Genomic DNA, 16726 nt, shown 5'->3' with positions numbered 1-16726 from the left:
CAGCACCACAAACAGGCCAAAAAAACACCCAGGGTGACTTGCACCAGTCATGGAGGATGTCATGGTCACAGCTGATTTGTTTTATAATGGGTTTATAATAGGGTTAAAGTGTTTTTGAAAATCACAATCCCTGTAAAAATTGGTTGACTTTGTGTACAACACACAGCCATGTGTGTTTACAGAAGATATATGTCACTGTATGCTATGACAGTATTTGTTTTACATACACAGTGAGATTATAGCACAGAGAAGATGATTCCAAAAGGCCCTTGAGATGGCCTTGTTCTTTATTAAAGGGTAGTGTAACAATGGAAATACACATGATACCTTTATCTTTTTCCCTTTTTAAAATCCCAGTCAAATTAGATTAGTGACCACTGGAGCAGAAAGCCCACGACAGACAGCGCATCCAAGGTCCTGGACTTACAAAAGTCACGGAAGACATTTCTGTGGTTTGATCACAAAATTATCATCATATCTCTAAATTGAAATGGGAGGTACCGAAATGGTTTTGAAAGAAAGAAAGAAAAAAAAAAACAATATTTTTACTGGTAATCAGAGTGAGAGGCTACAGTATATTGTCTCCCAGAATTCTCTCTCACATAGCAAGACAGCATTTAAAAATCCTTTAAATAACAATCGACAGGTTAAATTTGAATGTATTAAATACTATTCAACATTGCCTTTTTCATTTAGTAGTGTATTAAGTTTGGCTTACAAAGTCCCAGCAGTAATTTGCTTGTCAGTGTCCTCTCTTTTACATTGCGCTGCCAAAGATATTATTGCACTGATAATTGAGAGTAAACGGTCTCAAGTCCACTATTGGTATAGAGTTAATTTTTGCTATAACCAAAGGCTGAGGGGAGCGGCCCCAGCCATCTCCCTCCTTGGAGGGGTTTAGTCTGACATCCTGTTGGAGGTCCAGTATGGATGGGGGCTTCAAACCTCAGACTCCAGACTGGATACCCTGCCCCAGGGCTTTGGCACATACGGACTGTTGACTCTGCGTGCCACCAAAACCTGCCTCCGCTCTCTGCTCCCAGACCCTGGGTCGTCCCGCTTTCCTGCACCATCATAGGTGCCAAACATGCTGTTCTGATAAACCACCTGCCTGTCGCCCATACGAGGCAGGAATGCCGCATTATCTGGGCAGTGGCTGGTACACGGGATTAAGTGGCACATGTCCTTGGAGCTGTCGTAGAACTGGGCCGGTCCCTGGGCCATCGGCCCCATGTACACTGGTAAGTCTGTGTAAGAGTTCAGGTAGGTGGAGTAGTGTCTGTGCACCACTGTGGAGGAGGAGCGGCGCAGGCCGGCAGCGTTCTGGAGGATGGCCTCCCTATAAGAGGGCAGCCGGGTGGATTCAGAGTACTTGAGCTTTTGCTTGTAGGGGTAGGAACCCATGTGGGCCGGGTCCAAGTAGGCAGGCTCAGCAGCCAGGGGGTAGCAGGACAGGTTGTTCCCCAGGCTGCCGTAGAGTTTGTGGGGCTTTGGATTGGCCACCACCACTCGCGGGAACAGGTCAGGCATGTCTGCGCGGGTGGGGTGAGATGTGGATGTAGAAGGCTTCGTCTCATCCACCTGCCGGATCCTATCGCTGCCCCAAGTGGCTTTGAGAAATGAGGCGCGGCGGTTGAGTTTGTCTTTCCCCAGGAGCGGTATGTCGTCCATTTCAGGCTCCAGGTAGGACTTCATACAGGAGTTGCAGCTGGTGCTGCCGCTGGGGTAGTGACCCGCAGCACAGGCCATGGCTGCAGCAGCAGGGGCGTGGTTATTCAGGAGGTGGTTGGCCCTCAGCTCAGCAAGGCAGGCTGTAGGTTCATCATAGTCATTTCTCACTCGGGGGTCTGCAGCATCAAACACATAGCTGTGGGACCTCTTTTTACGGCTCACACAGTCAGGGGGGTAGCTGAACTTCCTCCTAAGTGGTCCTTTGTTTTCCACATAGATATCGGGCACCTGGAACTCCCGGTATGGGATAAAAGGGGAGGATGGGTGCCGGGCCTGATTCTCCACATACAGCCTGCTGCTGTGGTGGGGGTTAGAGGTGCTGGGGGCTGAAGGGTCCCTAATGGCAATGTGAGGGCTGCTGAGGCTGGAGATGGGCAGAGTCCTCTCAAAGATGTGTTGACTGGCACGGGCAGGCAGGGTGTAGCGAAGCGGAGTGGGCCGGGTAACCACCCTGGGCTTATCCAGCAGTGACTGGCTGGACGTGTCTGCATAATGAATGGGGAACGTGGGTGTGAGGGCCCTCTGAGGGTAGGGAGAGTGGTTATCTGTGATGCTGGAGATGTAGGGCAGGCGACCATGGACCATGTCCGTGGTTGCCACTCTGGGTGGAAGGCCAACCCGCACATTGTCGGCCCCTCGCCTGCTCCAGTTCTCTATGGTCTTGGTGGCGTTGTCCAGAGAGTTCTCCACTCTGGCTGAGGACACTATGTCCTTGGCTGTCTTTAGCATCTTCAGCATATTGGCTTGTGTGTAGTTGGTGGTGACGTCTGGACTCTGCATGCTGCCATTGCGGTCAGTTTCTTCTACCCCATTGAAGCAGCTGTAGATGCCCTGCAGAGAGATGAGAGGGGAACATATTAGTACCACTGCTCCAAAAGTCCCTTTGGATGCTAGAATGAGCCAAAAATCCCAATGGTTTCAATTATGTTTTACTGTATTCTCTGATAATGACTTTGGTCATGGTGTTTTTTGTGTTGTTACTCACTGTGCGCAAATTCAATTTCCATTAACTTGTCTGGCAAATGAAGTGAAGACAATTACACGGAAAGCTGCCATTGCAGAAGTACATTCACTGTTGTTTGAAACATTTTTTTTTTTTTCCATCTTCATGTTGCTGTTTTGAAATGTTATATGCATGCAGCTTGATCTTCAAAACAGCTCAGGCTTGTAAATGAACAAGTTGCTGATCATGCACTTGCTATATCAGTTTCTATATTTTTATTCCTCCAGCTTTATTTTACTTTCAAATAGGCATCAGTTTGGGATTCTAAATCTCACCTCTCACCACTGTCAACACTCGCAGATGAAGGCTTGTTAATGGGGCAATTTAAATTCAATTTCTCAGGGATCATGACCATCACAGTATTTCAGCGAGTATCCATAAAGTCCTTTTATTGCTTTTTACTCATTTTATTTTATTATCATTTTTATCCTCACTGCCCTTGAAATATTCTGGTTGTGTACTGATTTGACTTACTGCATTGCCAATATTCCTGATGCGATATTTTGACGGCAAAAGCCACAGACTTTATGACTGGGCATTATTTCAAGTAGCGTGGCTCTTACATACAACGTCTCAGAGCAAAATGCATTTGGTTGCTTAAGTGTGTAGTACAAAGAATTAAATTATACTTCACCGACAACAACAACAACAACAACAACAGTAATTACAGAGCTTTTGTCACATTAATATGTGGAAGAACAACCTTAGCCCTTACACTGCTTTTCTGCTGTTTCATAGCACAAAATAATCACAATATACCCGCAGGTAGTTGATAGGGTTGCTGATGAAGGATCGTAATTGTTTTTATTTAGCCATCTGTTGAGATTCCTGGCACTCAAAACTCGTACTCCACCCCGTACTCTGTTTTGTAGAGATTTCAGCGAAAACTCCCCAGAGCTATGAAAGCTACAACAGTACTCTCTCAGGCAAAACAGATAATGACAAAGCAAGCTACAGCATTTTGTACTATGATATATTGCCCAATTTACCATGCTCATGTAATTATTGCATGAAGATGCACAATAATTTTTTTTTGCATATGACGGAGAATCTATCTACATGACTTTTTATTCATGCTAACACACAAATCACTGTGTGCTCTTTACATCTTATTAACGGGCACTCCCTGAAGTCAGATGTGACTTACTCTGCTGATGGCGAGCAGGAAGTCCAGGCGCTCTGACTTGCGGACTGAGTGTCGTAGTTTCCAGTAGAGCAGATGTTCCCAGGCAAACACCAGCAAGCTGAGGCCCATGGCCACCAGCAGCATGTAGAAAACGCCCGCCATGTTGTCAATGTCCAGTTTGCTGCTCATCACCTCTTTCTTTTCATTACGGCAGATGCCTGTGAGCCAGACGGTCTGCAGCTTCTGAGTGTCACCTGTGGGTGGGAAAAACAGCACGGGACTATTACTATGTAGAGACTTCATGCGATTCATGAATTAAGCCCCATCTTTTGCATTTTATGAAACACATTCGCATGAGATGATGAAATTCACTGAAATGGCTGTTGCCTCAGATCCCAACTGTGAGAGGTCAAGATTTTTTTACGATTCTTCACTTTCTGATTTTAGCAATGCAAAGCCTGAAATCCATTCAGAACCACCCCTGTATAAATTCCACTACTGCTCCCATTTTGCATGACAGGGAAAGGAAAAAAGAAAAATGGAACGTAATTACAAAGTTAAAGAACATTAAGGCTGCCATTACCAAGAGATCTATTTGCACAGGACCGGTATTACCAGGGGACCTCTGTCTTCTCTTCACCAAACTACAGCAGGTGATTTGGGCTGGAATTTTTACGTCACAAAATCACTGATGATCTCTGCAGTTGCTGTTTATCTCCCAGGTAATATTAGTCTTGTGCGAGTACAGCTTTAGAGAGTATTATCCTAATATTCTCCTGCTCTGGTTGTTGTGATTCTTCATGTTTATGCCCGCCGCTGTCTGACACTTTCTCACCTATGGGTCTCAGTCATAATCATGTGGCTTAGCTGCTGCTTATCTGTGTCAATCCATGGTGTGATTTCACAGCACACTCGTCTATGGTGTCACATTGTGCACTGGGCCGCATGCATCTACTATTCCCATTATGCACCTTTATTCACATGTATTGCATTTTTCTGCCCTAAAGGTGATCTGGCTTTTTATTAACCTTTTTTTTTTTAATTCTTGAAACTTATTTTTATTGTCTTGCTCTTACGCGATGTCTTTTTCTTGTTATAAATCATTATACAGGTAGATTATACAGGCTTGCTTTTATTTGATAGACCGCTTGGAAGCCTCTGGTTTTTTAAAAAAAGTACAAATTTGTGGATTAATGCATTATCTCTATGTGTTAATTCCTATTCAGGGACACTGGGAGTAGTGCATTTAACATTTATCATGAGTATTGGTGTTGTTATTACTCTTTTTGGAATTGCTCTGTCTATATCCATCATCTACTATAATACGAAGAGTTTACCATCAGCAAGAAACTGGAGCAGAGCGAGGTCGATGGGGCGTTTCCAGTGTGATTCCTTCTGCAGGGCGATGCCATAACCTGTGGTGGCAAAAACTTTCCCGCTGCCAATGGTCACAAGCTTGCAGCCCTCATCCTTCCCAGCCATGTAGTTCAGCACAGCAGCATCGTAAATAAAGGCATCCAGTTTTCTAGCAGGGGAGAGAAAAATGACTTCGACTTGAACAGCAGTTATTAAATTACTCGCTGCTCCTTTACCCAATGCTGCTTTATGTGTTTTTTTGAGAGTACACTGATCCTTGGCAGACGCTTACCCTGTTTTGAGGCTGTTAAGGGCATCCTCCACTCCCTTCTGGTTGTATTTGACCATGTGGGAGTGCATCTCGGGGTAGTTACTCCTTATGTTGCGCTCTGTGCTGCCATTTGGGACCGTACCAAAACGGAACGGCGGGTACTGCTCCTGTGGCTTCTGAAACTGTTGAGAAAAAAAGCAAAAAGGAAACCACATATTTACGATATTGATTTATAACACAACATATGTCTTGGAAGGATGCTGTTGATTAGAACTGCGTTATTTTTTTCTACTTTTTTTAACCTAAGCTCTTTACATTCTGTACAGCACAATGACTTGTGAGCATAGAAATATATTCCTTTTTTCTCCCTTGTGATTCCTGCTTGCATTCTCAAGTGTTGTTTAGTCAGTTATCTTGCAAGCCTTTTGCTCTGTTAATTTGCACCTATAAATCTGTGATTTGAAAACATAATGACCAGAAATGAACTCTGTGCCAAGGCCATGGTTTCCTGAGGGTTCAGCAATTGCTTCACCTTTGCTTTGTCTCAGATTTAAAAAAAATAAATAAAAAAAAAAAAAAAAGAGAGGGAGAGAGAGAGAGAGAGAGAGAGAGAGAGAGAGAGAATTTGTAATTTTCTGCTTTTGCTTTTGGCAACATATGCATTTAATTAGCCATGAGGGTGAGGCTTTTTCGTCAGCCTCATGCAAACACATCGGCAAAGAGGCAGTTTGAGCTTTATCTGTGAGAAAGGGGGCAATGTCGTCTCAGGCCATTCCATGCAAATGAAGACCTCTGCTGCAAGCTCCACTCAAAGTGCAGGACAAACTCTAGAGGTGAGTGTGTTGTTAACCTGTTAATAAATGGTACTGGCACATTACAATGGCTGTACAGTGTAATACTGTCCTCCTTTACTTTGGGTGGACGGTGTCAACATAATGACAGACACTGATGATGGTGACCTAAACTAAGGGTCCCTCACTATAACTTGATGGCATGAAATTGAAGCCGGTTATATTGTCATTCAAACATTTCTCAAAGACTGGGCTGCTCTGGAGGCAGAAATGATATTAGTTGTGGACTTAAACTCAAGTAGGCAAGGTCAAAAACACACATTTTCCCTGATGAAGCGGAAGCCCAGTGTAAAAGGCCAGGGGTAAGTCAGGATCTAATTATTATCAAGGCCAGCACTCCCAGTAACTGAAATCTGGGTTAGCTGTTAGAGAGTAACTAAATCCCAAACCCAAGTCTCTGTGACTGTCACCACCTTATGAACTCTATGGTTGGTGACATCACCTGCCACCAAACACTATTCACTCCACTTGTCACCTTTAAAGGTCAGGCTTCACACAGGTTTGGGTTTGGGGTTTAATTACTCTTTAATTACTCCGGCTGTCCTGCCAAGTTAGTAGTAGTTAGTCATTTGAAGTTTGTTATTTGAAGTTAATAAAGGAAACTCACCCGAGGTGCACACATATAATACACAAAGGCCTGTAAATATGTCTGAACGAATTTAAGTCACACAAATTTTCTCCTTTTTATGCTCCGTGCTTTCATCACCAAACATTTTCATGTACACGCTGGCCTTCATCAGGGTCAGAATAAAATGGAGAAGAGTGGCGCAACTTGAATAATTTCAAACAGAATTCCTTCTTTGCCATTTATATTTACCAGTTGATGGACGTGCAGTCTAAAAATCTGTGGTATTTCAGCTATTCAAGTCAGCCAATGAGATTATTCTGCCTCCAGAGTGCCTTGGCCACTGTTTTTTTTTTTTTTTTTTTTTTTAACTGCAATCTGTATACTTCAAACGGCAGAAATGTGGCGCGGCACACACAAACAGCGGGTTGACCCCCATGCTCGTGGTGTCCATGCATATTTTAGAAGTGAGGTGTCCTTTACATAAGAATGAGCTGATCATCTGTCACAGCCTTATCATGGCCAAGTGTCATTAGAACATAGGGTGCTGGTTGTATCCATCACTCTCCTCTGAAACACTTGATGCAAGGTCATTTTCTATGGCTTCATCTTGTACCTCATTTACATTCTCTTAACCTGAGGGGTCCGACACAGCTGGACAAACAGCACATCATCTCTCCTCTCCCCGCGTGAGCCATGCTCAGTGCTGTTCAAATATTAATCTACGGACTCACTGTCAAAACTCACTTGGTTTCACTCTCCCTGTCTCTGTTTCCCTCTCTCCACACAGCAGACTTAATGGATAATGAGGCAAGAATTGTAAACGAGTTTGCTGGAATTCCAATGAGTGGTGGACATCTTGGTCTTTTCCTCAAATGCCCCTTTAATCCCTTAGTGCCTGCAAGTGAAGACTCTACAAATCACGTATTGCACTGAAGGTTTAACATGGATTTCCTTGTCAATAATCTTGCAAAGCACATGCTTGGCCCTGACAAATATGCCTGAGATAATACTGGAAATTATAATCACTGTCTGCTCATAAAATACACTTGTGTACCAGATTTCACAGTCTTTTCACAGACATCGGCCTTCCAAAGACATTATAGGACGTAATTCAATTTCACCACATGCACTATGGAGCCGTTCATGTTTTGTGGGAAAGTGAAAAGTCAAAGGCGTGACATTGCCACTCCAGCAGTGGGCTATTTGCCTCTTCTTGTAGCTGTACCACATACTGTTTGCACACCCAAAATAGACCACTTTGTGTTTTGCCTAAGCCTTACATCAAACATGACAGCATGTCCAATGACACCCCCCCGGCCCTCCCCTCCCAACACATGCACAGCCAGCATTGTCAATGACAGAGCCTCGCTACCTTTTTGTCACTCAGTCCAGAGACTGTGTCGATGTATTGCTCCTGGATCATGAAGGCTGCCAGGTTGGCCGTGTAGGAGGCCAGGAAGATGACAGCGAAGAAAGCCCAGACCAGGACCATAATCTTACTGGTGGTGCCCTTTGGATTCTCAATGGGAACTGAGTTGTTGAAGACGATTCCCCACAGCAGCCACACGGACTTCCCAATGGTGAAGGTGGGGCCTCCGGGATCTAGGAAGGATAAAGTCAAGAGCGTGTTAAACAGAGAGTCTAAAGACAGGACTCAAGGTCTCAAACTCCACGTGGTTCAAAATGTTGGGGAGAATCCAGTTGTCTCCTCTGAGGGATATGCTCACACTGCCGCTGGAAGTGTTCTGATATAGACTTTCTCTACCTCATATGTGACTCCGATCTGATGTTTTCATATCGGTGTGAACAGCAAAAAGCCACATCGAGTTGCACTTTTGAGACCCTTGATCGAAGCCTGGGGAAGGCGCTATGGATCAGGCTCAGTCCATTTGTCCGTTCATCCATCCGTCACACTCAATTTCTGAGCCTCTGCTGCCTGTTGTTTTGGATGAAACTTGGGGGATTGATGGATTTTGACACTGGAGTCCAGCATTTTTTTTTTTAACCAAATCCTGCTTGGCCCATCACCAGGTCAAAACGTCCCCAAGCTTCAAGCAGCGATGACTCCAACACAACTGTCCTGATTTTGAGGCACTTTTGGGAAGATGATGCAGCTTTATATTGAGATCAGGCTTTTATGAAATAAGACCAATTGGCTGAGTGCAGTGCCACCAACAGACCAACAGGGCCCTAAACTTCATGCTCAATATCTCTGACACTGTTGGTCCAATTCTGACGAATTTTCAGCAAATGATGTGTTTTTACATTGATATGAAGCCACCAATAGACCAAAAAGTTCCCAAGCTTCGAGCAGTAATGTCTCAGTCGCATTGTGGTGGACATCTTGGTCACTGTTGATTGGGGGAGGAACGAGACTCACCTTTGGCACTGACCAGGCTGCGGTTGTACCCCACTGGACTGCAGTATTCAAAGACGAACACTGTGATTGCCACCACGGTCAGACACATAACGAACATCATCACCCACACCGCTGGACTGTATGGCTCTGCAGAGGGAGGTGACAGGAGTCAAGGAGGTAAACTGACTGAGGGAAAAGGACGGCAATAACTGACCAAAACTAAAAGATCAAGATTCAAACTCCATCTATTAGTTCAAGAGTAGAAATGTAAATGTCTGGGTGGAAATCTGGCCCAGGCCCTTTGCTGCAGTTCACTCCCTAACTCTCCCCTGCCGTTCTTGTCTCTCTCTAATCTCACTATCAAATAAAGTAGAAATGCCAAAACTAATCTCATTAAAAAAAAAATACATTGGCTAATCTGTGGGCCTCCTATTGGTGATCATCATGAGGCAAATGACCATTAGTATGAGTGAAAACAATAATTTCAGAAGAAGATGGGATATGATGAAGCTTGAATGATCTTTTATGATTATATATTCACAAAATAAGTTGTTGCAGCAGAAAACAGAAAAGTACCACAGTCAAGACAATCTGAATATTAATAATGGGGGTCAAAAGAGGGTTATGAAAGTATTTTAAAAATGGTGTAATTTATACCACCATCAGCCTTAAGGGGAGAATTTGCAAAACAGCTAAGATGGCAACAGAATGTCCTAGTATAAATAATGATAATAGTGATAATAATGATAATGCTAACATGTATATTATGAATTCACATCATAAAGACTGTTAATAGCTTAAACTCTGAGATCCTGTAGCGCTGTTTTACTCCGCACAAACACAACCAAGCCATGTCCTGACTTGACTTGACTTTCGCCATTTCTCCTTTTTCAAGTTATTTTGTCCACATTTTCTCAAGGCAAGCCAAATCCATCCAGAAGGAAAATCACTCTTTTCTTCAGACAAGCACGGATGAGTTGCTCACCTAGAAAGGCCGAGGGTGAGACCGTCCCGTTACTTCTAGCCACCATCACGCTGATCCCCGTCTCCACGAAGGGTACAGAGAAGTCAATAATCTCCGAGCGCTCCTCGTTTATGGTCAGTGAACCAATGGCCATGTCTGCCCGCTTGTAGAACACCTGTGAAGGGAGGAAAGTCAATAGAGATATTTTTGGACGAGATGAAAGAGTGAATGAAGAGAGTATGTGTCTTGCGCTATCATAAATCGGACACTGTGTAGCAGGGGCATAATAGGGGAAGGCCACCGCTGACCTTTGAGATAAATCTCATCTATCAGCAGCGTCAACACACAAGGTCCCTGTGCTTGAGGGTGATATACTGTCTCATCCTTACAGCTGACAGCACAACACCCACTCAGCGAGCCGGTCAGACAGCACAACTCAAAAGCCTATCCCAACGTTATGTCGCCTTTTCACAAATCCATTGTAAGGCAGGATCTGTCATCAATCCTAATCCCTAATCCAGTACTCGGTATTGCAGCATATAGAATAATACCTGTTACATAAGGCCTCTGCTGACAATGCATTAAGAGCAAGAAACGCGCGTAATGCTAATCATCTCAGAACAAAGGTCACCGGTTGTCTAGCCGAACAGGAAGTCGTGCTATTTTTCCCTCAAGTTTGGAGCTCTGCAGCCCCTGCCCGTACGCTTCCTACTATTAATACCCCCTGTGAAGGCTTTGCATAGCATATAGCGCCACTGTTTATCATGCTGATGGAGAGCTGGTAGATTTACAGTCCAGTCACTTCGCCTCATGCAAGCCATTAGCCGTCCTATGGAGGTTGATGCCCCATTGAGCACAATAGCCTCCCTGCTCCTGGGAGGAGAAAAAAAAAAACAAAAACATATCACCACAGCTAATGTTGAACTCTCCAACTCTGGAGAACGGGCCAGCCAGAAGAACTGATTCATATGAGATTATTCAGTTTCGTTCACACCTATCCTATCCTTTTTGTTTTTTTTTTTTTGATTTACCACAGTTCCACTTCAACCCCTACTCCCTTCACTGTGCTAATAATTCATTTACTCATTAATTGCTGTTTCAAACAGCCCTGCCTTTGACTTCAGAGAAAGATAGGACTCAATTTCAACCCACATACATAGTGGCATCCAAGGTTACACTGGTGCTAATCATGATGTACTCATGATTTGAACAGTTCAAAGACAAACTCGCGACTTCTTCCATGACTGTCCCAAATTTAATTACAGCATTTTTATCCCACAATGAATCTATGTCAGGCCAAAGCAAAGCCAAACTGTCTTATGAGTGTCATCAATCTTCCCCGCCCCTTGGTGTGGACAGAGGATCATAATTGCTTTTTTAAGTATCTTTAAACACACTCTTAATTAATATTAAAAACATTCAAACACCAAACAGTAAAAGTTTTCATGCAATAACACCATTGTACCTTACATGTTTTTCTCAAAAATGTGATTATGAGCTGTATGTTCACATTATAGTGAGGGGTGGGGGTGTCATTGTGCACTTGTTTTGACTTTACAAAGGATCAAAACTTCCTAAAATTGGAAATAAGCACTCTAGCACCTTTTACCTGTATTATTTTGGTTCTGCTTGTGCAAACAGACCTTACTTTTGAAGTTGGCTCTTAACCTGGCAAGACCACCTTAGACCCGCTATTGAGAAGTAGCTGATAGCAACGTGGTTTTCCTGAACGTGAGTGGGATTACATCCTGCCACACTTGGTGTTGAAGGAATTTCGTTCTTACCTCGCCAATCATCCCGTTCCAAATTCCCCGGACCAGCTTGCCGTGCTTCCCGTTGGTGACCAGGTAAAGGTCGTAGGAGAACTTTATGGTGCGGGACAGCTTCTTCAGGATGTCTATACAGAAGCCCTTACAGCACAGCTTGGTGTAGGGCTCAGTGTGACCCACGATGCTGAACAGAGAGAGACAGAGGGAGCAAAAGACAGAGACAGATTCCGATTATTCTGATTGTCTTCAAAAACTCGGTTATTCCTCAGGGTGTCATTTGGAGGTCAGTGCAAAGTTCTTCTTTCTTGCGATGAGTATTGGTTTCATTATCATTGCAGCTTTCTATTGATCTAGACAGCTCTGTTCTGATTGTTATAAATGATACCATTAAACCCTCATTATGAGTTATCAATTGAGGGGGAAGTGTCCAATTATTCTCCAATGCATTTTTTAGATAATTACAACACTATCAAGTCTCATCTTTCAAAAATATTCAGCTTATTTTCATTGAAATAGGGATGCAGCCAGTTTACGTTTTTTTGTGCAAGACTTCCAATCAGGCGACTCCGGTCATTGGCTAGCTAACTCACTTTTCACTGTAGCACCTAATGCCACGACTGATTGATTTTTGTCACATTGTCAAATAAGCTAGTGAGGCTAGTTAGCAGGGAAGAGATCGAGTGGAGGCGCAGCACAAAGAAAATGGAAGTTCGATCAGCTGTTTATTTCAGTTTCCAGAATGAGGTGGATAAACCAGCACTGCTTGAGCAGGCAAATTCACTTTACATGGGACCTACTGCCGTATTTCACACAGTGGGGCGCTGAGCCACTCATCTAGTTGCCTAAGCACACTGCCATTGTAGTACACAGCCAATCACAGCTATCAGCACACAGCCTTCTCAACCCTATGACTCCGTTCTCTGTGTAACGTGAGTGTGTCACTGCTCTGCACCTGAACACAAGATAGCCTAGAGTGGCTTCTTCTGACTCCACATTAGTGAAGTAATGCCTAACGTGCCTTGGACCGGTCCAGGGCACACTAGGCACGGCGGCATGGGCGGCAAACCCTGGAGTAGATGCCATCTGCTAGTGTCTGGAGTGCCTTTCTGCTGAGGGGCTTGATTTAGCGTCCCGCATGGTGAGATAGCAGCCTCACCAAGAACATTCCTGCATGTAGCATCACGGATTTGTGTCGGCTTCAATCTAAAAAACGACCCTCAGAAGCCCTCTCACTCGATCCCTGCTCGAAACAGGCAGGAAGGGTTGAGGAAAAAGCAAGGACAGCCGACAAAACCGGTGAAAGACCTAGAGGCTGGGGCCCTGACATGAGAGGCGTGGAGCGGGAGAGGGGACAGGAAGAGCTGCGGAGACAGGCCGGACCACGAGACTTCACAGGATTGTGTATTATGTCACAGCTACGACAGATGGACGGACAGCTGGGCGGACCAAAACAAATCCGACGCAAATTAATCACAAACAAACAATGGCAGACAGGAGTGAAACATAATGCTGAATTATTTGACTAGCTAGTGGTAACTCAGCCGCAGCACATCAGCAATCTTTAAAATCACTCACGTAGACCTCATCGTTGTCATAATCATTAAGGTACTTTGGGACCATTTTCAAATATCAGTAAGTAATACTCCAGTATAATTGCTGTAAACCAATTAATCGATTGTTCGTCTATATCATTCAAGTGGTTTTGTTGGCCTGCCTCTCCCATAAATCCTTCCACATTAATTCCTGCCACAAAGATGTATTGCGACTTTATCTCTCCCTCTTACTGGGGCTTTGCTAGAGAGTTCATCACATTGGATTTTTCCCCTCAGATTGTCACCTGTTCCACTGTTTGTCATTGCCACAAAACTTTAGGGTATGATATGATAATGAGTTTTGTTAAAATGCTACAAGTAGCGGCATTTACTTTTTTTTTCTGTTTACACTCCAAGGCTCCCTCTCCCTGCACTCTCTTTACTTTCCTTACCCCTCCCTCCCTTCCAAAGACCAAATAGTTTGACCCACGCTTGGATGCTTAGCAGATTTCACTATGCAAAGCCATTTTAATGAGGACGTACCCCCGCGTGGTACCTACCACATACCAAGCAACCTGAGTGACCCTGACAAAAGAGCTGCTTGTTCGCAGTTCCTGCTCACATAGGAGTCTTCAGAGGGAGGATGCAGCGGAAGCTAATAGGACAGTACCGCCTCTGCATGCTGAGCAGGAGAGGCTGACGTAGGGGTAAAAATCAATTCCTCGTACTTATCAGCAGGATTACCGCAAACGTGGGGATGAAAATGTCCTTCAGTTTCACACTAAGAGGGTGACGACAGCGAGTTGAGTCAGGGATGAGGGAGGGACCAGCCCTGCATCACATCCTGCGCTCTGAGATTCAAATGGGGACGTTTCAGGCAGGCAAGAGTCTAGTTTAGTGGGTTTTGCATTTGTTGTGAATATGTGCTTTTTAAATGGACAGCTAATGCAAATTCAATCACTGCAACACTCCCTCATGTTGGACCAATCGTCGTTTCCTGCGAGTTTCACCAAAAAACATCAAGCTGCACGTCATCAAACTTGCTTCCTTATTTCGGTTGTAAACAAGCAGGTACACTATATTACCAAAAGTATTCGCTCACCTGCCTTTACTCATACTATGAACTGAAGTGCCATCCCATTCCTAACCCATAGAGTTCAATATGATGTCGGTCCACCTTTTGCAGCTATTACAGCTTCAACTCTTCTGGGAAGACTGTCCACAAGGTTGAGGAGAGTGTTTATAGGAATTTTTGACCATTCTTCCAAAAGCGCATTGGTGAGGTCACACACTGATGTTGGTCGAGAAGGCCTGGCTCTCAGTCTCCGCTCTAATTCATCCCAAAGGTGTTCTATCGGGTTCAGGTCAGGACTCTGTGCAGGCCAGTCAAGTTCATCCACACCAGACTCTGTCATCCATGTCTTTATGGACCTTGCTTTGTGCACTGGTGCACAGTCATGTTGGAAGAGGAAGGGGCCCGCTCCAAACTGTTCCCACAAGGTTGGGAGCATGGAATTGTCCAAAATGTTTTGGTATCCTGAAGCATTCAAAGTTCCTTTCACTGGAACTAAGGGGCCAAGCCCAGCTCCTGAAAAACAACCCCACACCATAATTCCTCCTCCACCAAATTTCACAGTCGGCACAATGCAGTCTGAAATGTACCGTTCTCCTGGCAACCTCCAAACCCAGACTCGTCCATCAGATTGCCAGATGGAAAAGCGTGATTCATCACCCCAGAGAACGCGTCTCCACTGCTCTAGAGGCCAGTGGCGGCGTGCTTTACACCATTGCATCCGACGCTTTGCATTGCACTTGGTGATGTGTGGCTTGGCTGCAGCTGTTCGGCCATGGAAACCCATTCCATGAAGCTCTCTGCGTACTGTACTTGGGCTAATCTGAAGGTCACATGAAGTTTGTAGCTCTGTAGCAATTGACTGTGCAGAAAGTCGGCGACCTCTTTGCACTATGCGCTTCAGCATCCGCTGACCCCTCTCCGTCACTTTACGTGGCCTACCACTTCGTGGCTGAGTTGCTGTTGTTCCCAAACGCTTCCATTTTGTTATAATAGAGCTGACAGTTGACTGTGGAATATTTAGGAGCGAGGAAATTTCACGACCGGATTTGTTGCACAGGTGGCATCCTATGACAGTTCCACGCTGGAATTCACTGAGCTCTTGAGAGCGGCCCATTCTTTCACAAATGTCTTGTTTCACAGTCTGCATGCCTGAGTGCTTGATTTTATACACCTGTGGCCAGGCCAAGTGATTAGGACACCTGATTCTGATCATTTGAATGGGTGAGCGAATACTTTTGGTAATATAGTGTAAGTCCGACGGGAACGTTTCACATTTACCAACAAAAATCACCGCTAAAGGGAGTGCAAGGCGGTTCCCTGATGTTTTTTTACAAGAATGAGGGTAAACTGTTTTGCACTGCTCGTAACATTGTGGTGGAACATAAATGAAAATCATCGATTCACCGACACTCGATGCCGACTCTGCGTCCAGATCTGTGGCAAGTGACGAATGAGTCAGTGTGAGTTAGACTGAATATGCATGGTTAGTGGTAGCGTAATATAACTCACAAAGAGATGCAGGCGTGGGTCTGTTTGCGTGACAAATTGTGTGTGTGTGTGTGTGTGTGTGTGTGTGTGTGTGTGTGTGTGTGTGTGTGTTTGAGAGAGAGAAAGAGAGAGAGAAAATAGGTTTGGAATAAAAGGTCTCAAATAAAACGTTTAAAAATGGTGTGAAAGCAGATTCAAAACTTCACGTTGGATGTGGAATATAAATCAGAGATGGAGAGACAGTCGCCGAGTGAGGCAGAGGAGAGAGAGAAAATAGCAAAAAGCAAAACATCCAACATGAAATTATTATTCAGAACACTCAGAGAGGTGCTATTTTATTCTCAATGGAACAAGCTGGGTTAGATTTTTAATGAATTATACAAAACAAACGAAAATCACAACCATTTCTGCCATTTTCACTTGCTCCTGCAATTTCAGGAACACCCAAAGACATCATGAATTGCATCTCAAGGTTTTAGACAAGCTGCCATGAATTTGAGTGTTTTAGGGAAACAACCCCCCCCCAAGAAAAGTCGGTGATATCCTTGACGGACTGAATATCTACAGTACAACCTTAAAATGTTGGGGAAAAGCTGCTGTACCTGACAGTTTGTGGCACAGTGAGGTTCAGTT

General features: G+C 44.4%; 1 protein-coding gene across 1 annotated transcript in view; it reads right to left on the bottom strand.

The window, feature by feature from the left end:
* Positions 1 to 939: 939 nt before the first annotated feature.
* Positions 940 to 16726, bottom strand: part of grin2ca (glutamate receptor, ionotropic, N-methyl D-aspartate 2Ca) — a 76124-nt gene continuing 60337 nt past the window's right edge. Inside the window, exons 6-13 of the mRNA XM_030058208.1 lie at positions 12014 to 12182; positions 10251 to 10404; positions 9287 to 9412; positions 8279 to 8508; positions 5509 to 5669; positions 5198 to 5385; positions 3882 to 4114; positions 940 to 2562 (exon numbers count right to left, since the gene is read on the bottom strand). Coding sequence (XP_029914068.1) covers positions 940 to 2562; positions 3882 to 4114; positions 5198 to 5385; positions 5509 to 5669; positions 8279 to 8508; positions 9287 to 9412; positions 10251 to 10404; positions 12014 to 12182 — 2884 coding nt within the window. The remainder of the gene's footprint in view (positions 2563 to 3881; positions 4115 to 5197; positions 5386 to 5508; positions 5670 to 8278; positions 8509 to 9286; positions 9413 to 10250; positions 10405 to 12013; positions 12183 to 16726) is intronic.

This window comes from Myripristis murdjan, chromosome 8, assembly GCF_902150065.1.
Source record: "Myripristis murdjan chromosome 8, fMyrMur1.1, whole genome shotgun sequence".
NCBI lineage: Eukaryota > Metazoa > Chordata > Actinopteri > Holocentriformes > Holocentridae > Myripristis > Myripristis murdjan.
Note: the sequence above shows the minus strand (reverse complement) of the source record. Positions and strands in the feature narration are given on the sequence as shown.